This window comes from Phyllostomus hastatus, unplaced genomic scaffold (assembly GCF_019186645.2).
Source record: "Phyllostomus hastatus isolate PE091 unplaced genomic scaffold, TTU_PhHast_1.1 phas_contig_1162, whole genome shotgun sequence".
In the NCBI taxonomy this organism is placed as follows: Eukaryota; Metazoa; Chordata; class Mammalia; order Chiroptera; family Phyllostomidae; genus Phyllostomus; species Phyllostomus hastatus.
In genome coordinates this window covers 11,254,167-11,276,994 of record NW_025333537.1, presented here as the reverse complement: position 1 = coordinate 11,276,994, position 22,828 = coordinate 11,254,167, and the positions used below count along the sequence as shown (strand labels likewise).

Sequence of the window (22,828 nt, the reverse complement as noted above, 5' to 3'; positions counted from 1 at the left end):
TCCTCACAAGCACCCAGTGACCCCGTCATGCAAATGAAGTGACTGTCCCACAGGACGGTCACCAAAACTGGAGACCCAATGGTCTTCTGCCTCCACCTGGTAAAAAACAGACACACGGGTAGCCTTGCCTGGCAATAAATATTTTAATTTTTGTTTCATTTTTTATGATGACAAATAATTTTCAAGTTTATTTCCTTTTTTTAAATACAAAGCTAAACCACAAACAGGTACAACCAAGACATTCTATCTCACATTGACACACTCCGTCGGATCCTCCTCCGATTGGCTGACCACTGACCAGGCAAGTGTGGGCTGGGGGAAGACTCCTTAGGTAGCACCGTCATGAGGCTGGGGGCGGGGTGGGGGGGGCGCGGATGAGGGGCTGGAGGGGGGTTCTCACACCTGTCTCCATTCACAGTCACCTGGGTCCAGGGGGGCGCCAGGGGGCCCAGGTCACGGCTCCAGGGCCCAGACCCCGGACCGCAGGTTAACAGGGTGAGAACCAGTCCCCCTTCTGGAAGGAGGAGGCAGCTGCCCATTTACTCCTCCTGATGTCACAGTCAAGGTGACCGCTATACCCTTAGCCTTGATCCCCGGGTACTGACCGCCCTGGGGCGGCGGCCTGCGCTTCAGGGCTGCACGGCCTGCACTTCGCAGGAAGGACACCAGGTGGTCTGACACACAGAAAGCCTGACAACAGGTCTGGAACTTTCCACCCAGCAGAATCGGGGGGCGGGGCAGGGCAGGGGGTACTGGATAAGTAATTTCTGGTCCCACTACAAAACTTATTTTTTGATTAGAATAGAGTACCATCTCAAATCTCCTCTACAAAAACAAACCAAAAACCAAACCAAAAGTAAAAGAAAAAAAATGCAGCCACTCCACTCACTTGAAGACCTATGTACATGTAAGTTGTTTTCTGTGGTTTTTTCTTTTTTTTATCTTTTTTGTTTTTTTTTTAATTTGTATTACTTTCCTAAAATAAATTCAGTGTTCACATTTCTATAAAGAATCACCCCAGTTTTGGGAAGCCCTGCCCTGGCAGGGCCAGCTAAGCAACGCTTTTCCCTGCCTACGACTCCTTCGACGGCCGCCCCGGCGCTCCCGGGTGCCAGCACGGCGGCGGCCCGTGGAAGAGTAAACCTAGGCCCAGCCCGTGCCCAGGGGCCACCAGGGCGGCAAGCTTTCGAGAAAGCAGAGGGGAAGACTAACGTACTGCGAAACCCTTTTAAAAAATATTCATACACTTCCATGTGCGCCTGGCGAGACATCAGGGAAACAAGAGCTTACATCCCGTCCAGGCCGCCGGGGGGCGCTGCGCCTTCCCGGCCACCGGCGCTCGGACCTCGGGGAGCGGGGAAGAGTCCTGGCCCTGCGGCCGGGGGCGGCAGCGGCACCCGGCCCCGCAGCTCGCGTGCGACTCTGTCCTCGGAAACCCCGCGCCGAGCCTCTGGCCCGCATGCACGGGAAGCCCGGGCGTCCAGGGCGTCCAACTCGTATGCAAAAAAGGTACAAAAACAACTAGAATAGAAAAGTTTTGGTAATATAAGGCCATCTGTTCAAGTCCACCTTGGAAACCTGTAACAGATATTTAAATACTACAGTGAAAAGGCATCTTAATATACTTTTTAAAAACATCTGAAGTAATCTGCTAAGATTAAGTGTGTGTAAAAAAAAAAAATCAATTCCCTTCGAGGGCACTTTGTCCACGGCGGGGCAGGGGAGGGGCGGTCAATGCTTCAGCCAGGGGTGGGCTTCGATGGACGCCCGGCTGCGGTCGCCGTAGTCGTACAGGAGCTCCTCCCCGGCCTCGATGTCGCGGGCGGCGATGAGGATGAGGTGAGGCACGCCGTCGATGTCGTGCAGCTTGGTCTGGCAGTTCCCGCACTTGCTGTGATTGATTAGTCTGCCCAGGCGGTTCGTCTCGCGGGTGGCGTCCACGCTGGTGGGGGGAGGGGGAGGGCGGGTGACAGAGGGTGGGTTAGTGCGGCGATGAAGAGGCTCTGGAACGCGGCCGGGTCCCCAAGGGCGCTCGCCTTGGCGGGGAGGCTGATGTATGGCCCCGTTTGGGGGGAAGCGATTTGACTCAAAACACTGTCTTTAAGAGCCTGGAGGGGCACCACCGGCTGGGGTGTCTGGCTGGGTGGGGCGGGGGGGAGGAGGCGGGAATGCAAAGGGCTCTTTGTGGAGGCCCGGGAGCAGGGCAGTGGGGTTCTCCACAACAAAGCACTGAATGGGAGGCCGCTCCGCAGGGTGGGGGAGGCTGCGCGTGGGCCACGGAGTGTGGGGACTCTCCGTCCCTTCCACTCCATCCTGCTGGGAACCTAACCTGCTCTAACAGAGTCTGCTAAAAAAAAAAAAAAAAAAAAAAGCCATCAGCTGCACTGGCCATATGGAGGACGGAGCAACCGGCGAGTTGCAGAGCCGCCCTGGCCACATGCCCTGAGAGGGGGAGGCCAGGTGAGCCTCGGAGCCCCCGCTCACGGGACCGGTCCCCGGCCGCCTCCAGCACAGCTCCGACCCCAAAGGTGAAGAAGGAGAAGGGGGAGAGCGGCTCCACAGCGCTGGGAAACCCACCGCGCACCGCGAGGCCCGTCCTCTCCGCCCCGCGCAGCGCCCTCGGACTCACCAGTAGGTTTTGCTCAAGTACTGGAAGTAGTACATGTAGCAGCCGGTGGAGGGGTCTTGTGCGTACAGAGCCTCCCGCTTCTTGGCGTCAGTGATCTCGATGAGGTCCCCGTGGTACTCCACCACGAACTCGCCCCGGGAGAACTGCTTGGTGGCGATCACGCCCCTGCCTTTGCCGTCGATGAGGTCGATCTGCCGGGAGGCGAGGAGACAGAGAAAAAGCTGGTTCGTCACAGCCAGATGCCGCCACGTGTGGCCTGCTCAGGGTGCCAGGGTGCTCAGGGTGCCCGGGGCCGCACCGCTCCCATGACTGGCTTTCCCGCGGTCCGCCGTAGAGCCCACTCGCTTTACACGGGCAGGACGGCAGGACACGCATTAAACGTACACAGATGTGCGACTGTGGCCTCGACCCACCACCCCTCCTGAGAAGTCTGCCCTCAGGTGGGTGTCTCCCCATCGTGCAGGTGAGAAAACTGAGGCTGAGAGGCAGGGCCATGTCCAAGGCCACGCGGCTAGGACACGGTGTAGCGTAGACCGAACCCTCTGGAGGGTTAAGGCGGCCTTCTGGAGGGCAGCAGGACCCAGTGCTCTGAGCCTCTCCTTTATGCCGAAACGCACCCTCCCGGGCCCCTCCTCACCCGGGTACAGACGCAGGGGAAGGCGCTGCGGCCGGGGCCCAGACTTGCGTTCAGCACGCCCCCCCCCGCCCCCCCCCACCCCCGGCCCTGACAGACCAAAACCGGCACAGCCCTGGGCCTTCTGACCTGACTCCCACCCAGACCCGTCTGGCCACCAGAGCGCCTCCCTTCTCGTCCGCCCACACGTCTTTGAAATTTATCAAGAGAAAAGTGTATTTCGTGGGCACTGCCATTTCCCAGAAAAACAGAGTTTGGGAAAAACGTATTCGTTTCTCCTTTGAAAAGTATGCCCAGGCATCCATCGTACTGACGGAAAGGAGCCAGATACAGCAGCCATCTATTCGACGGTGCCGTCTGTACGGAACGTCCAGAACAGGCCACCCGTGGAGACGGCGGGCGGCAGAGCGCGGGTGCCGGGGGCCGGGCAGGGGCCGCGGGCGGGGACCGGGCGTCCCTCCACGAGGACACGGGCTGTGGAAGCGGACGGGCGGCGCCCGCACGGCACCGAGTGTGCGGAGCGCCCTTCGCCATAGACCGTGACGTGGCCGACACCCCAACTTGCATGCTGCGTGTGCTTGAACCCGATTTATAAAACGTCCCCTTGGGGCCGCATTTCCCAGACGCCGCCCACCTGCTTCCCTCGCCAGACGGGGCCTGGACGAGGGTTTCGGCGCCGGGCGCCACGACGACCCCGCAGCCCGACTAGCTAGTGCTCACCCAAAGGCGGGTTACAGCCTCCTGCCGTCGCCCTGACCCTGAGCGTACCAGGTCCTCAGCCCCCACCCGGGCCCTGCCGCCCTTACCTTCATTCCTTCTTCCTTCCCGCTTTCGATCAGCTCGTCTATCCTCCTCCTCTCTTCGGACTGGGAAGGAAACGAGACCGGAGTCAGCCTTCTGTCCCCGGCCACGCTGGGCCCGCCTGGGCCACGCCACGAGGTCCCCCACAGCTGGCCTCCGTGACACCGGTCCCCAAGGGTGCCCGAGCCCCCCAAGCTCCCCCCTTTCTCACTGCCCATCTGTCTGTCGTGGACTGTTTTGCTGCTTGGGGTTCACCCGGGGCCAGGAGGGACACAGAGGTGGCCCAGGCAGAATCGGGGCGGGGGGGCGGGGGGGGGGGCCGTGTTCGGACCGCGGCGTGTTTCAGAGAAGACTCCGACTCGACGCCAAACCGCCAGGGCTGGCCGCGGGCTGCGCCCAAGAGACGGGCACGGCTGGGAAGGGGGCCCGACCTCAAGGAGTCCACACCGCCCTGATGCAGAGGCTGGGGAGGAGGGGATGCTCTGGGCTCACCTGTCCCGGGGGCCGCCCCTCCTGGCCCCACCTCCACCCTGGGCCCTGGCCCCACTGCTCGGTCAGCATGTGGGGGAGCTGGAGGGAGCCGAACAAACACACAGCAGGGGCCCCAGCCCACCACAGTGGGCAGCACTGTGGGAGCTGTGGGAGCAGCAGGGCCACCACCGGCAGCGGAGCTCGGACCCTCCCCACACAGAGGGCCCACCTGCGGCAACGCCTCAGCCAGTGGAGACCGCCTGCGGCCCACGGGGGACCTTTCTAGTCACCAGTCCACTGGGGTTTACTGAGTGCCTGCAGTCTGCGCTGCGGACACAGCGGTGAACAAGACCAGGTTTCTGCGACCTGAGGAGGGGGTTTCGGGCACTGCAGGAGACCCCCCACCCCACCACCTGGGACAGCCCCGAGCCCAGCTGCTCCCCATGTCCCCCGCAGCCTCGCAGCTGAGCCCGCCGGTGCCGCCCAGACACCTGCAGCCACCTGCACTCCCAGCTGCCACTCCGCCCTGCCCCCACTCTGTTGTCCACACAGCAGCTTCCACAGGGGTCCTTTAGAACCAGAGATGAGGTGAGCTCACGTTCCCTCCTGCCCAAGGCCTTCTGGTAAGTCCTCGCAATGCCCTACTTTCACCCACCCCTGCACTTCTGTGCCAGCAGCGGTGTCCCCTAGCGTGGCAACCGTAACAGTGGGGAGACTGTGGAAGGGCCTACGGGGACACTCCGTACTGTCCTTGCAACTCCTCTGCAAATGCAGAAAATCATCCCCAAACTAAAACTTCATCTAAGCAAAAATGCGAGACTTTCCTGCTACAGGGATGGAATCTGTTTTTCTGACGGCCTGTGGCTTCCCGTTCCTGTGACTTCTGGGGCTCCCGTGACTTCCCGTTCCACAGAGACCAGGCCTGGCCTCCGGAGCCCCGCCCCTGCACTTTGGCCTGGGTCAGGCCTGCTCCTGCCGCAGGGCCCTTGCACGTGCCCCCCCCCAACCCTGGGGTGCCCTTCCCCCAACCCATTCCCCTGGCCTGCTTCCTCCCTTGCACACGGGCTCTGCTCGAAAGGCACTCCCTCGGAGGAACGTCCCTGGCCACCCTGGCTCAAGTAGCTTTGGCCTGGCCGCACGACCAAACTACTGCTTTCCTCGAGTCCAAGGGCTCCCCGAAACTGTCTTGCTTTCTGGCTGTTTTTATAAGCTGCTCCTGGTCTCATGGACTGGGGCATCTCCTGGCCCAGAAGAGCACCGGCACATCAGCCCTCAAAGCAACGCCCACCCCCCCAGCCCCCAACAACGTGGACTCATTACTGAAGAAGGAGGGTGCAGCCTGGGGAGGAGCGGCACGGGGGGGGGGTGGCGGGGGAGGGCTGGGTCCATGGAGTAACAGGAGCAACACCGCGGCAGACGGCCGGGGCGTTTCCTGCCATGACTGAGCGTGGCACCGAGGGATGGGCGGAGGGAAACTGGGACCGGCTCGAGGTCCCGCAGGCAGAGCCAAAGAGATCGAGTTTCATTCTGAAGGCCCCGTGGTCGGGGCATGTCTCCACCCAGCTGGGGGCTTCCTAGACCCACCGCGGTCCCAGAGGCAGACCAAGCAGCAGTGGACAAAAGTCAAACATCCCTGGCTGGAGTCCCCAGGCTGTACGGTGCGCACTGGGCCCAGGGCCGGGCTGGGGAGTCCCCAGGCTGTACGGTGCGCACTGGGCCCAGGGCCGGGCTGGGGATGGAGCCGGGGCACGGCTAACCAGTGCAGCCCGGCCCCTGTGCTGGCTGTCACCCCCTGCCCCCCCCCACCCCACCAGGCCAGCCAGCCAAGAGCCCCCTTGGCCTGGCAACGCTCCGTTCAGGGCGGCTCTCCAAGGCCCAGGTCCCACCCTCCTGCCCTGGCCCTGGTCCCGCCCAAGCCATCTTCAGACCCAGAGTCGGCCAGGCCGTTCATCTCAGTGTCAGCCCTGGCTGCCCACACCCCTGGAGACAGCTCATCCGCCTGGGCCCCGGTTCCCGCTGCCTGGAAGGGCAGGCAGGCCAGCACTCCACCCCGGCCCACTGCCTGGCCAGTTCCGCCTGGCCCCGGCGCTTGCCGGGCGGTGCCAACACAAACACGGAGGACGCGGCGCGGCTCTCCGTCCAGGGACAGAGTGGCTTCTCTGGGCTGTGGACCGAGCTCTGGGGAGGCAGGCGCCCGCCCCCTGCGCGCGCCCGCTGCAAGGCGCAGCAAACCTGCATCACGGCCCATCGCGGCCTTCACTGCCTGGACAGAAAAGCCCTTGTTTTTTGTTAAAAAGGCCAACTCAGCTGCCCCGCCCTGCAGCGCGGAGGGCCTCCCTGCGTGGGCGCTCGGGGGCCCGCGGGCGCTGGGAGCGTCTGGGCTCTGGGGCCTGCTTGCCACCCTGCCACCACCTCAACCCCGGCCTCGCCCTCCTCACCGCTGCCTCCCAGACCGACTCAGCACAGCCCCCCCGAGATGACCACGCAGCTGCTCTGGGCCCAAGACACACCTTCCCGAGGACGCAGAGCCACGGCTGCTCCCTGGGGAGCGCACGGACCCTCGTCTGGTTTTCCTGGTAAACGAGGCCCCGCCCACGCGAAGGAAAGAGAGAGGAACGGCACGCCGGACTGCCATACCTGCACCCGCAGATTTAACGCAAAAATCGCTGAAGGAGACCAGTGCGCTATGGGTCTCCCAGCTCCCCAAGGGGGTGGCAGTTCTGAGCACTGCTCCTCCACCACCTTCGGGGGGCTCTGGGTGTGTGGGAGGAAGCCACTGGGGGGAAGCAGCCAGTGGCTATAGGGCTGACCAGGCCCGGGCTTTCCTCCGTGGCCAGGCGCTAACCACCTCCCACAGCATTAAATGCCAATGGCCTCCGCAAACACAGCAGCGGGCGGGGCCCCGTCCAGCTGGCCTTCCTGTCTGTTTTTCAGGGCCCATGGCCGGGTGGCAATGACCAAAGAGGAGCCCTGAGACGTGACAATGCCGGGGGAACACAGCACCTACTGTGTGCCGGGCACAGTTCTAAGTGCATTGGCATTTAATCCTCCCAGCGACCCCACAAGATGCTCCCTCTTCTCGCTCTAGAGAGAGGGAGGCTAGACACTGGCCCGGGGCGACACGACCAGTCGTAGCACTGTACCACCCGAGACCCAGTGCGGGGACTGCCGGACGGCAGCCAGGCCAGGCCGGCCTCTGGAAGCTCAAGGCCTTCCTGTGGTCCCAGGCTCCCCGGCCCTGCCCACAAGTTCCGGAAAAGCCCCCAAGGCAGCGCCTGGCTCCCCATCCACAGGTTCCGAGGCTCCTTCCAGGGGCATCTTAACCCAGCCGCACGGTGACCCCGAGCGTGGTGATGGCCCCCATTAGACCAGGGAGCCGGCTGAGGCCACAGAGGCGGGTGCTCGCCCCAGGTGACAGAAGGGACAGCTCAGTCCGCACGCCGAGTGCCGCCCGCCGCGCTGCCCTGCCCCTCGGGGAGCTGGCGTGACAACCACGCGCCAGGGACTCTACCTGCAGCTCCGCTTTGCTCTTCCTGGAGCTCCTCCGCACCGGGTAGAAATCTGTGAGTTTGCGGTTCTGCTGCGTCCTTCCTGGAGCTCTGGGGTGGGGGAAGGGGGAGAGAAAACCACACTCGCACCGGGGGACACACAGCTCCCGAGGGGCAGCTCCCTGGAAACCGTGTCACTTGAACACCTGTGGTCACGTGGGACGTCTCGGAGACAGGCCACCTCTCTCCGTGGGGAGGGGAGAGCGCTTGGGTTTTGGACAGACACACGCCAGACTGAGATGCTGGCAAGTACTGGGGCCGCTGGGGGTGACTCGAGAGAGGGGAGCCTTTGTTGGGAGGGGGGTTGGGGGGCGGCCCGGCACACTCCGAGGGGCTGGGGAAGACCGCGCCACCACAGGGCCCTGGGGCTCCGGGAGCTCTTACTTCTTGCGCGCGGCCTGCTTGCCCTTGCCGGGCTTCTTCAGGGCCGGCTTGGCCAGGGCCGCGTTGGGGGGGTCACAAGACGAGGTCGGGGTTTTTGGAGGTTCTGCTGCTTCAGATTTTTGGTTTGGAAAAGGTGCCAGGGGGCCTCTCCTGGCGTCTTTGATCTTTAGTTCCTCGGACTTCATGGTGCTTCGGATGGTGTTTCCCGTGGTTCTCTTCTCTGCAGGCAGAGGGTGGGGAGAGGAGCTTTATTCTAGGCGCCGTCTCCGGATTGCCAGCCCGCGAGCTGCGCGCTAGGACGGGGGCGTGGGTGTGCGGGGCAGGCGTGCCCTCGGCCCACTCGGCCCGGTGTCCGTCCGCTACCAGCTACCGGGGGCGGGTCCCCTATCTCTACCTTGGACCCAGACGCCGGGCAGAGCCTTCTTCCCCAGCTTCCCTGAGATGTGACCGACAAAGAGCGAGGTGTTTAAGTGGGTCTAGTTCATTGACACGTCTGGTCTTCCGCACCTGGAGGGGGTTAGACCCCAAAGCAGAAGCACCAGGCAGCCATCCCGGCACAAGCGCCCGGCCAACAGCTTTCAGGACCAGCGTTGCAGGCCCCCAGGAAAAAGCGAGCTTCGCGAAGCGAGAGCCAGTGTCATTGGCCGGGAGCAGGCTCCCAGCAGAGGCTCCTCCCCAGGCGCCGCCTGCGCACGGCGCCTCACAGTCCCCGCCTCTAGTGGGGTCCCAGCTGGGCGGTCACCCAGTTCTCAGCAGCGCAGTGCCGCGACACCGGTCAGGGCGCCGAGAGGCAGGGGCGTCGAAAATGGTTTGTTACTGAAACAGTTGTGGAGGCTCAGGGCTGGGGAGCGAGCCCCTTTTTAAAAAATGCCTTACTTTAAAAATATATATTTGTTTATTTTTACAGAAAGGGGAAGGAAGGGAGAAAAAGAGGGAGAGAAACATCAGTGTATGGTTGCCTTTCAAGCAGCCTCTACTGCGGACCTGACCTGCAACCCAGGCATGTGCCCTGACTGGGAATTGAACTGGCAACCCTTTGATTCACAGGCCCATGCCCAATCCACCGAGCTACACTAGCCAGGAAAACAAAAAAAAAAATGACTTACTTAAAAAAAAATAATAAGTCAGTGATACCTGGCTGGCGGGAATATACCATGGTGCGCTCATTTTGGAGAAGCGTCTGGCAGTTTTTCATAAACTTAAACATAACCCTGGCTGGGCGGCTCAGCTGGTTAGAGCGTCGTCCTGATACACCAAGGTCGTGGGTTCGATCCTCGGTCACATACAAGAATGAAGCAATGAATGCATAAATAAGTGGAATAACAAATTGATGTTTCTCTCTCTCTTGCTCCCTCAAATCAATGGATTAAAAAACGTAAAGAAAAGGAAATAAGACATGATGCTCAGTGAAAGAGGTCGGCTCACAATGCTATGTGTTAAGGGATTCCATTTACAGGACTCGTCCATGACAAGCAAATCCATAGAGACTGAAAGTAGACTGGTAGGGGCTTGGGGCTGGGGGAGGGGAGACATGGGGCGTAGCGGCTAACTCCGGGCTTCCTTTGGGGCGATGCAAAATCAACAAATGCATCACAACCCCTCCAGGCCTCCCTCACTCCCGCCCACGCCCTCCGGAGTGGAACCGGAGGGAGTGAGGGCCAGGACGTCAGGCACGGGCCCAGGAGTGTGGTGCTGTGAACGTCCGCCGTCAGCACAAAGGCTGAGGATCCAGACTGGGAGCCTGGCCCTTGGAGTCCCCTCCAGAGCACACCCTGCCCAAAACGCTACTCGCTGCCATCTAGTCTCTGTCGGAGCCAAAGGAGCCTGGCTGGGCACCACGTCACCGCGGAGGACCTTAACATCCCACCCGCTCCAGAAGGGACGAGACAGGCTGGCCACGTGTAGTGAGCGCCCCTCCCCCACCCCGTCCCTCCAAGGAAGGGGCTGCCTTAAGGCCTCCCTGGGCAGGGAGGAGCAGGGTGACCTCGAAGTCCGGCAGAGGGCGGGCTGCCGGGAAGGCCCTTTGGCGCCCATGCTTTGACTGCTCTCCAGAGTAGCCCTGAGTTCTCCCACTTCACAGACGGGCAAGCTGCCCCAGCCTGCTCCCCAGCAGTGGCAGAGCGCCGGTTCGAGCCCCGCCCGGTCGTCTGAAGACCACCAAAACAGCATCACCCTGGGCGGATCAGGGCGGGGCTGGCCGCGGCCCCTGGCTCTCAGATCTGGCCCCTGGGGCTGGCCTAACCTATCACATACGGCACTTCCTGTTATTAAAGACAAGGCTCCCTTGTATGGAGTGGCTCCTTTGAGGCGACTTTTACGAGAAGGGAGCGGGGTGACTGGGGAGAGCCCCCGCACCCCAGGGCCGCCTGGAAAGGGACTACTCGGCTGAGAGCAGATCCCCGGCTCTCCGGCCGGCTTCGGCTTGTTTTTCGGGGGCCGGAGGGAACTTTCAGTGGCCATACATTGTCTTGTTCAATATTTTAAGTCACTGCAGACTATGTTCTTTAGAGAGTAGCCCAGAACGCATGACTGGAAAGAAACTTCAGAAATGAGGTCAAGGCCAGCTCATAAAAGGGAAGGAAGTCAGGGCCTGGTGTTCACACAACAGTTAGAACACAGGCGTCTGGTGTGTTCGACCCAGACTCGTAATTTCTGCACGCTGGCGCCCGTGAGCCTCTCTAACAGCAACTCAGGGGTGTTATAGCTGTGGTTCGGCAGGGCGATCACGCCTGAGGGACATGCCGACTCTTGTGAAAGCAGGAGAACCTGTTAGACCAACAGCACGCACGCCCTGGGAGGGGCCGCCCTCTCCCCTGGGCCTGTGGTCCTTAGCAACAGCCGAAAACACGGCTCCTTCCGGGCCCGGGTGTGAGCAGGCTGGACTAAAAGGTACTAGAGGCGTGTGCTGATGGCAGAGAGAGGCTCCCGCGCAGCCTGACCAGCCGTGGGCAGCGCGGGGCCGCCGCGGAGGCTTACCTTCCCGTCTCCGGTAGATTCCGGCGAATGGCTTCCCCTGGCATCTGACTTCGTGGTGCGCCACCGAGTTCTCTTCCTGAAGGGGGGAACGCATTCCAGAGCATTTGTTCGGGCTCATGTAGGTGTAGATCTTGGACTGCCCGGTGAACACATTCTCCTAGAACGACAAACGCGTACTCTGAAAGCGGCTGTCAGGAGGGGGTCCCGCAGCGTCTCGGGCAGAAGGGGCGAGCAGAACACAGACAAAACCCCGACGTCACCGTCTCTCCGAAGCAGGGTTACCGGGGCCGCCAGCCCAGGCAGGGCAGCGGGAGGTTTTGAACCTCCCGGGGCCAAGTCGGCTTTTTCCTGAACAAATGTGGTCTCGAGTTCTGGTCACTAAGGGGGCATCTGGCCAGTGGGAGAACCAGCCGACGCAAAGGTCTCTGTCAGGCGGAGAAACCCACCAGCAGCAGGGAAGTCGGAAGGACCGGGAGTGGACAAAAGAGGACCGGGGAGGGCTGGCCTGTGGGCAGGAGCCGCAGGGACGCTGGCGCGGCAACAGGCCTCAGGGAAGCTGATTAACCACTTCTTGGTCTAGAGGTCAGCTGGTAGGGCTTGTCACAACCGGCCGGGCCTTCTGTGTGCCCAGGTCTGGCCCCTCTCTCCAACCAAAGCAGCCCAGCAGTCTCCCGGGACCGCAGACGGGACTGCGGCTGGAATCCTCTGGGGTAACTGCGGGTGGGTGGGGGGTGGGGTGCTAATGAAAGCAGGGCCTGCTGCCAGCGCATTCAGGGCGTCACTCTATTGCAAATGGCACCTTGGCACTAACGGGGGTGGGCAGGCGGGTGGGGTAGCCAGGTCACCGCTGGTGGTGTTTGTGGTGCCTCACCTCTGAGTAAGCACAGCCCGCAGGAGAGCTCCCCAGAAACAATGCTGGGGCCTTTCTGCCTGGGGAGCTATTCAACACCGAGTCAGCGACACCGCACACCCCGGGGAGTCAGCCACCTCGGGAGTAGCTGGGTCTCAGGTGTGGAAATGCCATAAAGACACAAACTTTTCCGAGGTCAAACACAGCCCGGGTCATGGCGGAGCAAGGGTGGACGCCACTCCCAGGCAGGCAACAGAAAAGGAAGCTGCCCGGCTGGGCGTCCCGCCCGCATCCCAGCCCCAGGGCGGCGGGCGGGGGCCGCGGGGCAAGCCCACGTGCTTGCGGAGCGGGGCTGCGGGGGCGCCCGGCCCTCGGGGCGCGCTGAGTGAGTGCGGGGAGGGTGCCTGCTTACCCCGTTGGTGCGGGGCCTCCCCGGGCCCCTCTGCTCCACAATCTCCGGGCCCGGGGCCGTCGCTGCCACCGCCACCGCCGCTGCCGCCGCCGCCGCCTCCACCGCGCGGGGCTTGGACATCTTCCTGCCTGGAGAGGGGGACCCGGGGGAAGCGGGGGAGGGGGCGCTCAGGGCGCGGCGGGGCGGGGAGCGGGGCCGCCCGGGCCGGGAGCCGCGGCGGAGCCTCCCGCCGCAGCCATGTTCCGAGGGCCCGGCGGCGGCAATGGGCCGCCCGCACCACCGGAGGCAGGGGCAGGCCGGCGGGCCAGGCCGGGCCCCGCGTAGCACTCCCGCCGCCCGGCCAGGCCGGGCCCCGCGCGCCGCCCGCCCCCCGCGCGGCCGGGCCCGACACACCCACCTGCAGCCCGGCCAGGCCCATGGCGGCGCGCCCGGCGCCCTCGCTGCGGCCCGGCCACCACCGCTGCCGCTGTCGCTGCTGTTGCTGCTGCCGCCGCCACCAGCGCCGCCGCGGCGCCCCGGGGAAGGGCCGGCGGCGCCCCACGGCGCCCCCTTCCCCCATGGCCTGCGAGGCAGGGCCCGGCACCCGCGCGCCGCGGCAGCCCCGGCCGGCCTGGGATGGAGGACGCAGAGAGGGAGGCGCTGGCGGCACTTCCTCCGCGGTCTGCCCGCTTGCCACCGCCCACCGTCCGGCTCCCGGCGCGGGGAGGGGCTGGCAGGGGCGGCGCTGCGAGGCTCCGGGGGAGGGAGGCAGGGCGGGCCGCGCGGCCATGACGAATCCCGACTCGGGCGCGCCCCCTCGCGCGTGTCCTCAGCCACTCGCCGGGCAAGGGGTGGGTAACCAGAGAATGACAGCCCAGGCTCCCTGCCTGCCAGGCGGTTAGTTCGCTGGCTCACGGATATTTTGGGAGACCCGTCCGTGCCAGGCGCAGTCAGCAGCGGCGTGCCCCGGAGCCTGGGCTCACGAAGCGTTTTTGTGGGCATTTGATCCTTCCCGCAAGCCCATGGGGCCAGGTGCTGAAGCAAACCCGTTTAGGACGTGGATACGGAGACTCGAGGGAGGTGCAGGGGCTTGCCCAAGAACATAGAACTGGAAAGTGACAACCCCAGGTGGTCTGTACTTGACAGGTACAGACCCTGCGGGGGAGAGAGCCAGGCTTACAACGGGAAGTTTGCTGGGTCTTCTTTCATGCTCGTGAACCCACTCAAACACCGCAGCAGCCCTAGGAAGGCTGGCACTGTTGTTATCTCTTTCCCACAGACCGGGAAAATGAGGGTCAGAAAGATGAGCAGGGCAGCCAAGTTCTTGGAACCACAAGTGAGTTTCCAGGCAAGTGACCCCACAGTCTACACTCCCAGCCACTACCTTCCTTGTCCCAGATGAGGAGATTACCGTTGGGAGGGGCACAAGGTATTATAGAAGGGTGTAGCAAGTCCCCAGGTTCTCCTGTCCCCGCGCTTCCTCCCCAGGAGCAAGTGCTCAGTAGGCAGGGGGTCCAGGCACGCTGGCGTCGGATCCCCCCCCAGCTCAGTGCCCAGGGCCACCACACCGCAGTCACAGGGCGGGAGGCCAAGGAGTCCCTGTGTTTATGCAAAGTCAGATGTAAACAAGACACCTCTGGGGCACCTCACTGGCGCTGCTGGGGTCACGGCCAGGGAGCGAGGATTGAGGATTGGGTTTCCCTCCCTGCCTCAGCCCAGAGGGGCTTTGCGACCAAGGCCAAGTTGCTGCCCCAGTCTAGGCCTTGGTGTTCTCGCAGATAAAGGTCAAAGACCTTGAATTCCATGACCTAGCCAGGGCGCCTTCAAACAACCACAGGTTAAACGAATAGCTGTCACTTTAAGTAGCTACACCTTAGAAGGAATAAGACCCGGTGGGATTAAATGGGCAGGACACTGCTCAGGAACAAGCCTCTCAAATCTGCTCAGGGTGTAGCATCCTTCAGGGCAGGGCTGGGCAGGAGACCACACCCCCGCCCCCAGCCACTGCACTGCCCCCTGGAACACCAGGAGGCCGAGGACGTGCTCAGAGTGAAAGAGGATGCTAAAGGGACACTCAGGAAGCCATCCGAAACGGCGTCTGTCACATCTGCGGGGCAGGGAAGGTTTTTCAGCTGCCAAACTATTAGGAGAATCACGGTTTGAGAACAGGAAGCACTTCGTCCACTTCATACACTGCTTTAAGCCCCACCCCATGCTCTCATACCCTTGGCCACAGTGCTCTCTATTTCGGCCAGGTGTAGGGGATACAGTGAACATAAGTCTGGCACCAATTCCTCGCCACTCTGCAGCTCTGGGGCCTAGAAATTCTAACGCAAGTCATTCCATGTAAGTTTTAAAACAGTCTTTCCTTTCTCTGTACACAAGGTGTTCTATGTACATATAACAAATACACCCACCAGCAGAAAGAAAAACTCTTCAATGTCGCCCAGGGTCTCCCAGAAATAGAATTCAAAAGCCGTGATACCAAGAGCTGGCCCTTACTGAATGGTCACTGGAAGTTCGGGCCTGCCATAGGCATTATTAAGTCGAGCCTCCCCAACCCTGTATGAGAAGGTGCTGTTCCCATTTTACGGATGCAGAGACTGAGGCTCGGGGAAGAGAAGCCTCCCCTGCCGCGGGTTCTGGGCCCGGTGCTGCCGCACGAGGGCAGTTTACTGGTGGGATGGACTTCGCTTCCCTTGAGCACAGACACTAACCCGGCAATTCACTGATTCTGCAAACATTTTCTGAAGACCTAGTCTGTGTCCAGCCCTGTGGTGAGGTGAACACACAGGCCGATGCGGGGCAGTGAGGACAGAGCGGTCGGTCGGGCCGATGGGCCATGGCGGGGCCTACGGTCCTAAGAGCAACGGGGTGGCGGGGGGTGGGGGCAGAGTGGAAGCCGCGTGGTAAGAATCTGTGTCCTGGCTGCTGAGGGATGGTCAGGAGGAGGTGACAGAAGAGCAGAGAGACCAGTAAGCAGGCCCTCTGACAGTGCAGTCGGGGGCTGGTCCTCCTCAGAGGGACACACTCAAGGTCGGAAACGTGTACACAATTCTGGAACTTCAAAACCAGAGAGGAGTTGCCTGTCTCTGAACCTGTAGTTGGTGGGGCCCAGCGGGCCTCTCATTGTGAACTACAAGTGGCCTCTCAAAGTGGTGTTTGTCCCAAAAACAAACAACAACAACGAACCCCTTGTTTGAAGTGCTGTAGATGATTTGGCATGTACGACGCCCAGTGCCCCATGTAATAGTTTGCAAGAGCAATGCAGCCTAAGAGATAAGTAACTACTAATTTGGGGGTCAAGTGAGACTGGGGAAATCAATAGCCAATAAGCTACAAAGGTGGTACAGAAGCCCACCACGGTAGCGGCCGGGAGCCCCTGCCCTCTTTGGCTCAGATTGGTGCCGGGGAACCGGCAAAGGCACAAGGGCTAGAGAGCGACTTAGGACTGCAGCTCCCACCTCCGAAAAATGGAAATAACCATTCATAGAGATTAACTGAGATAATAAAGTGCCTAGCCCTCAATGGTAATTATTAAGTATTGGTAATTAGTAAGTATTATTTGGCCCATATGAAGTATTTCAGTATTTCTATGGCCAAGGGCTTCATTTTGCCCCTCCACCCCCGGCAAAGATTAATTAAGTCAAACTATTTTTTTTAAATGCTCTACTGTTGAAATAGGTAGATTAAATGATTTTACTGTGATGGGAAAATGAATTGGGGAAGCATATTTTATTAGTGTTTGTCAGATAAATTAGTCAGATACTATTAATATCCTTTTAGATGCTTAACACTTTTCTGGAGAAAAACAGTCGTCTTAATTTCCTCTGTGGATTGAGTTATTAAGCGCTGTAACTTGAAGTTCATTATGCCTCATTTCTTAACCAGAATCTGGGTAAGTCTTATCCCAAAAGACCCTAGAGGGACGCTGGGAGAATAAGCTGGGTGCAGGGCCTGAAAAACAGAGGGGCCCGATAAGTGTTTGCCCAAGGAGTCCTTATTGTATCCATTATTCTTGCTCTCCTACTGAAATGCCATGCCTTGGAATATTGAGAAAAATGTAAAACCTCAACTTATTTTTAAAAAATAGTAATGCTAGTCCACCGTCAATCACGCTCAAATTTTTGCACGAAGGAGACGCAGCGGCTGGAAGAAATGACGGGCAGCTGGGGATCACTTGGCTGCATAATGTGGGTCTCACTGTCCTGACTGCAAACTGAGTGTGCAAAGAAGGACTTCGGGGGGCAGGGGCTTTGCCTCCCGCGGCTGTGCTGTCCCTGCCACCCAAGCCATCTCATATGGGCAGGAGCCCTGCCCAGCTGCGGAACGAAGGGCCTCCCCGGGAGGTGCCAGGGCACGCGCGTCACCCCCAACTGGACCAGCGGGGCCGGGTCCCTGTCCCGGAGGCGCGGAGCTGACTCAGGGCGTGAGGTCAGAAGGCAGGCGCCTGCCGCGGCGTCCACTCGGACGCGCTCCCCACGCTGTGGGTTCCCGACCTGAGCCCTCGCCGCAGGGTCACCTCCTTTCCCCAGCAGAGAGAGGGCCCAGAGCGAGCGAAGCCTCGCCCGCCCCGGTCTTGACAGCAATGACAACCATTCCCTGGAGGTGACCTGCGCTTTTCCAAAGGGCTTTGACATATGGACACGCTGCCTCTGCACAGGCAGGCCTGCTTGTGCCCACACTTAGGGGAAACTGAGGCACGGGAGTGGGAGGGGCTTCTGGAGGCTTGAGCGGGGGATGAGGAGCCTGGAAGGTTCCTCAGCGTCCCACACCTCCCACCTCCCGGTCCACGCGCTCCATCGGAGCAGCCCGCAGGAGGGTGCCTCCCCGCCGCCGCCGCCCCTCCCGCCGCCCCGGTCCCCCTCCAGCGCGACCCCCACCCCAGCAGCCCAGGCGCTGAACACCTGGGAAAATACCTCTAGCCATGACCCTGGTCTGTCACCGCCTAGGATCTCCCGGGAAACGCAGCTTTCGAAAAAAGTTGCAACAACTGTAGCCAACTGCTCCACAGAGCACCGGCTGCTTCCCTGATTGGCGCGGTCGCCCGCCTCTCCCCTTGCTGCGCGCCGTGATAGGCGAATACGAGAGAAAGCCCGCCTTTCTCCCCGCCTCCCCGGCTGGGGGCGGGGTGAGCGGCCGCACTTTCTACAAACGCTTTCAGGACAGGTCCCGGAGGAGGAGGTGGAGGGGTGGATGTTTAAATTTTACCGTCTCCCTGCGCTGATTGGCTACGTTGGAAGAGCACCCGCGCTGCCATTGGAGGCCCCAAACTCCGCCCTCTCACGGTGCTGAAACTCAGCCTCTAGAGGTTTAGTCATGTGGCTGGAGGACCCGGCTCCGAGTGGACTCCCGGGACTTCCGGCTTTTTCTCCAACTTGACCAGAACCCGACTTTGACCTGCTGCGTCCCCAAAGGAACTGGGAAGCCTGACTCCCAGCACTTGAGCATCTCCTGCACCTTGACCTCTTCCAGCAGTTTAATCCATTCCCTCCTAGGTTCGAAAGGTTTACTGGAACAGCCTGTTATGCCATTACAGTCAAAGCCCGCTGGCCTAGCTCCGACCAGCTAACCGAGTCAGTGGCTAAGCCTAGAACCTCAGCGAGCCGTAGCCCACCTATCATGCCCACCTGTCACAGATGGGGAAACAGGACCAGAAGGAACAGCTAATTTACTTGTTGCCCACGGTCACCCAGCAGTTTAATTTCAGGGCCCTGGATCAATTTTTTGACTATCAGCTCACTGGATGATGGCCTGAACCCCGGGGGGAAACAACCCTGCAGTGTTCCCCACCCAGGGGAGCCTCCCTCGGTTTGGTCCCAGAGAAGCACAGGTGTCCTGGATATTTTCTTTAAACACAGGGAAAGGGATCCAGTTGCAGCTCTTCCCTTAGGATCCCTTCTGGGGATGTTGGCCAATGTCACCTACTCATCCATTCTCCCTTTGGTCCCCAAGAAGGTTTTGGCGATCTCAACATTTCTCAAAGAGCCTAGCAGGGAGGGAAGCAAAGGAGGGTGATGCGTATGAAAGCACCAGGGGAAGGGGCCGCGGAAGTGCTGTGCAGTGCTGGTGTAGGTGCTGGTGTATCATTTCATCGCTCCGGCCCTCGACGTCCCTAGCTGTCCAATGATTTTGGAGTTGGGTAAAGGGTGATCTTTAAGGTTTCTTCCAGCTTCTATGAATATAGAGAGGTCCTTACTTTCCCTAAAATTCATCAATTCAACATTTCCTTGAGCTGTATACCTGGCATTATCTGATCCCCTGAGGATAACACAGTGGCAAATATGACACACACCCATATTTTTTTTAGGGAAGAAATGAATAAGAAACCACTTAAAAAAGATTTTTATTTATTTTTAGAGAGCAGGGGAGAGAGAAAGAGGGAGAGAAACATCAACGTGTGGTTGCCTCTCATATACCCCCAACTGGAAACCTGGCCCACAACCCAAGCATGTGCCCTCACTGGGAATCCAACCAGCAACCCTTTGGGTCGTAGGCCAGTGCTCAATCCACTGAGCCACACCAGCCAGGGCCATTTTTAGTTTTTAATTGAGTTTGAGAGAAACATAGATTTGTTGTTCCACTCATTTATGCATTCATTGGTTGCTTCTTGTATGTGCCCCGACTGGGCATGGAAACTGCAACCTTGACAGTTCAACCTTGGTGTATCATGGCGACGTTCTAACCTACTAAGCTACTGGCCAGGGCCTGGAAACTTCTACTTCATGCTCTTGGGACCCCTGAGCCACCATTTAAGAACCACGGAGAGGCTGCTGGAGAGACGACACGTAGAGAGAAATACAGCTGTCCCAGCATTCCTGCAGAGCCCAGCCCACAGCTGATCCATCAGTGGTTATAGTCACACAAGTGACTGTTAGTGAGATCAGCAGCAGAACTGTCCAGCTGGCAGATTCGTGAGAAATAAGAAAACGTCGTGTTAAGTCATTACATTAGGGGCTCGTTTATGTTACACAGCAATAGGTAAGCATATTCCCCACACCTAAAGCCAAGGGCATTGCTTTGGCTGCAGTCCTGTTTGCCTTCCTGAAGTGATAGTTTCAGTTAATGGCACTCCAGCCAGAGCAACAAACAGAGATGTCACCCTCTAGCCCTTCCTCCCCCCACTCCTATCCAACCAGCCACTGTGTCGTGCTGGCTTGACCGTCTAAATATGTCTTGAATGCGGCCCTCTTCTATTGCTCAACAACTTCGCTCCAGTTCAGGTTCTGTCGTAACTTCTCCCCACCTGTCCGTCTTCATACCTGCGGCCTGGTTCTCAGATCTGCTAGACCGCTCCCTGCGATCCTCGCACAACACACACCCAGCCACGGCGGGGCCCTGCAGCCTGAAGAATGAAGCCCAGCCCACCCAGAAAAGGCCCTTTGAGAACGGCCTTCACCTGCTTTTGCAAATCTACTGACGACTACTTTTGACTTGCTACGTCAGTCAAGGTTCAGGCGGGAGATAGAAACCACACCAGTTATGTAATGCAGATAACTCGGTACCATAAATTGTTAACTGCGTATCAACTGGCTAACTAGGTAGCAGACAGGGTAAAGAGAAAACCTGAGGGCATCCCAGAGGTAGCATCGACAGGAAGCGGCTCTCACCACTGCAGCTCAGGGAACAGAGGGAAGGGAGGGTTGGTGTGATTGTCACTCAGCAATTACACCAACCCCTGACTTCACGGAGGGGGCTCTTGCTAGTCCTCCCGTCTGGGAGGCTGCTGCTCTGGGAAGGAAACAGCTGTCAGGGGGAGTGTTGCTGGGATAACGCTGGCAGGAAACTTCTCGCCCTGCAGCCCCGCAGCGTCCCTGGAGCACTCCCTGTGGCAAGAGTGACCCCTGAGACAGCTGCAGGGCCAGAATCGTGGTTGTACTGTGCATCACAGAGCGGGGCTGGAGACGGAGGTGGGGAGTGGGGAAACAGCGTCTGTCTGGGTAACTGACGCGCTTGCCTTGTGACTGCCGCTCCTCCATGCTTTGGAAGTGCTGTTTCCCCTCCCAGGAATGCAGGTGCTTCTTCTCCCTGCCAGGTGCACGCCAACTTGTCAGCTCGGTCCTCATTCTCTCAAGGAAGCCTCCCTTGACTCTTTGATGAGGTCAAGAGCCTTTACGATGGCTCTGTTGGCATCTCTGTCCCACTGTCAGTTCCAGGGATAGACTGTGGGGAATGTTTTGGTGGTTAATGTCCACTGGACTGTAAAGGCATTAATCTCAAGGACCAGGACCATCTACTGCCACCTCCTTGATTTGTTTTTCCTATGCTTGTGTTCCTAACCTCCAATGTAGTCGCTGGCACCGAGCAACGGCTTGCTAAACATTTGTTGAATGGAGTGAGAAGTGTACGTGTACGTGTCCGTGGATGAGAGGCAGGCAACGCCATGCCTGAACAGGGGCTTTCCCTGAATTGCTTCAAGTAGCGTCTCAGTTTCAATCGCGACACATCTTCTTGTGCACACAAATGTTATGCACAAATATAACAGTATTATAAACGTCCACTGGCACGCCACTCTTTTATGTTGGTTCAAGGTAAAACTTACGCAGATATGGCCGCAAGGATCAGGTTTGGATGCTTAGAAACTAAAGCAAAGGGTGTGAGTTTCTGGGTCAGACCTCTGCTTTCGGGATCTAGCACTCACGTAGTCCTCGTGTGCAACTCCGGCGTGGGAGCCGCTGACACTGAGCTGTTCCAACCGGGCTCGTAAGACGCTGGTGCATGAACTACAGTGTCTCAGATTTCTTTGCTGCATCCTTCCATATTTTTTTCCTCCTTTCACAACGTGACAGATTTGTAATTGTTGTCACCTACACTAGGCTATACACTGGTCTGGAGGATAGCAGTGAACACGACACATGAAGGTCTTGTTCTTAGGGAACTTTTACCTTTGTAGGTTTTCGTGTGTGTGAGAATTAAATGAAATAATGGAAGTAAAGTTATGAGCAATTAGTTTAGCTATGCGGATACACATGTACAATACGCATTTATGTCTATAAACGTTAGGTTGGAAGATTCATAATCACTCTGGCCCTGACTACTCCCCGCCCCGTTTGGCCTGAAGAGCTCACACCTTAACCTCCAAGCGTCCCAACGCCTTGGTTTCCTTTCAACAACGAGGCGAGTGCGATGCGCCGCCAGTAGGGGGCAAGAATTAACCAGGCATGCCTATTACCTAAGCAACAGAGTCAAACAGCCTTCTCAGAATGACTTTACAAAAGGGTTACCAAGAAGTAAATGTGTTTATTCTGTTAGGTCATTGTAAGAAAGGGAGAGGTGGCAGCGACAAACTAGAGGCACTGCGTCAAGAGACTCGGCAGCAGTCACCGCGGGCAACAGTTTCTCCGGGTTACCGGGTGTACGGGCGGCAAAAAGTGGGGCTGACGGTGCCCACACTCCTTAGGACAGATAATGGCAGTCGCCCTGCGAACAGCCCCGAGTTCCTTGCGGTTTCATCCTGAATAAACTGCTTTGAACACCCGAACAAGCAATGCATATGCGAACATTTTTTTTTCTAGGGCTGACTACGTAATGAAGAGTTTTCCAAAGTGACAGGGAAGCCAGTGGGTAACTTCCCGGGCTGAAGACGCACACCAAAGGGGATTCGAAAACAGCTTCGGGCCCCTCCTTAGCCCGACTTTGAAAGCAGGTGCGGAACGCATGCGCCCGGCCCACACGCGGGCCTGCGCGTGGCACCCACAGCTCCGACCTTCTTCCCGACAGCCAGCGGGGTAGAAAGGGAGGGGAAACGGAATTCTCGCGAGGTCTTTCGAGCGCCGGCGGAAGCAGTAGACACGTGACTCTCCTCAGCGGCCTTCGCCTTCCCCCTCCCCCTTCTCGGAAACCCGGCCCCCTCACCCTCTCCCACCCTGGAGCCGCGGTAATGGACCGGTTGGGTTCCGGAATTTCCTTGGATCCAACCACTGGTACCAGGGCGACGGGAGCCGGCGGAGTCCGTGTTTGGCGGCGAAGGCAGGGGGCGGTCAAGATGGGGGGGGCAGATCATCTCCTTTCGCCTAGGAGGGAGGCGGGGCGGAGAGGGGCGCGGGGGAGCGAGGTGGGGGAGGGAGGAAGTCACGTGGGCCGCGCGGCGCGCGCTGCGCCTCATCCGTCGCCCCACCCCCTCCGCTCCTGGCGGGGCGGGGGG

The 22,828-nt window shown here is 59.5% G+C and overlaps 1 protein-coding gene across 4 annotated transcripts; it reads right to left on the bottom strand.

The window, feature by feature from the left end:
* Positions 1 to 733: 733 nt before the first annotated feature.
* Positions 734 to 17,697, bottom strand: KMT5A (lysine methyltransferase 5A). Of its 4 annotated transcripts, none has more exons than XM_045842462.1 (8): positions 17,604 to 17,697; positions 12,706 to 12,833; positions 11,444 to 11,600; positions 8,468 to 8,687; positions 8,047 to 8,134; positions 4,070 to 4,129; positions 2,630 to 2,820; positions 734 to 1,942 (listed from the first exon to the last, which is right to left on the bottom strand). In XM_045842462.1, the coding sequence occupies exons 1-8, from the start codon at positions 17,611 to 17,613 to the stop codon at positions 1,732 to 1,734; spliced, it is 1,065 nt and encodes a 354-aa protein (XP_045698418.1). In that variant the 5' UTR covers positions 17,614 to 17,697; the 3' UTR covers positions 734 to 1,731. The 4 variants fall into 4 exon arrangements, with proteins under 4 accessions (XP_045698418.1, XP_045698419.1, XP_045698411.1 ...); XM_045842463.1 differs by lacking the exon at positions 17,604 to 17,697 and adding an exon at positions 13,103 to 13,237; XM_045842455.1 differs by lacking the exons at positions 12,706 to 12,833; positions 17,604 to 17,697 and adding an exon at positions 13,103 to 13,370.
* Positions 17,698 to 22,828: the final 5,131 nt, after the last annotated feature.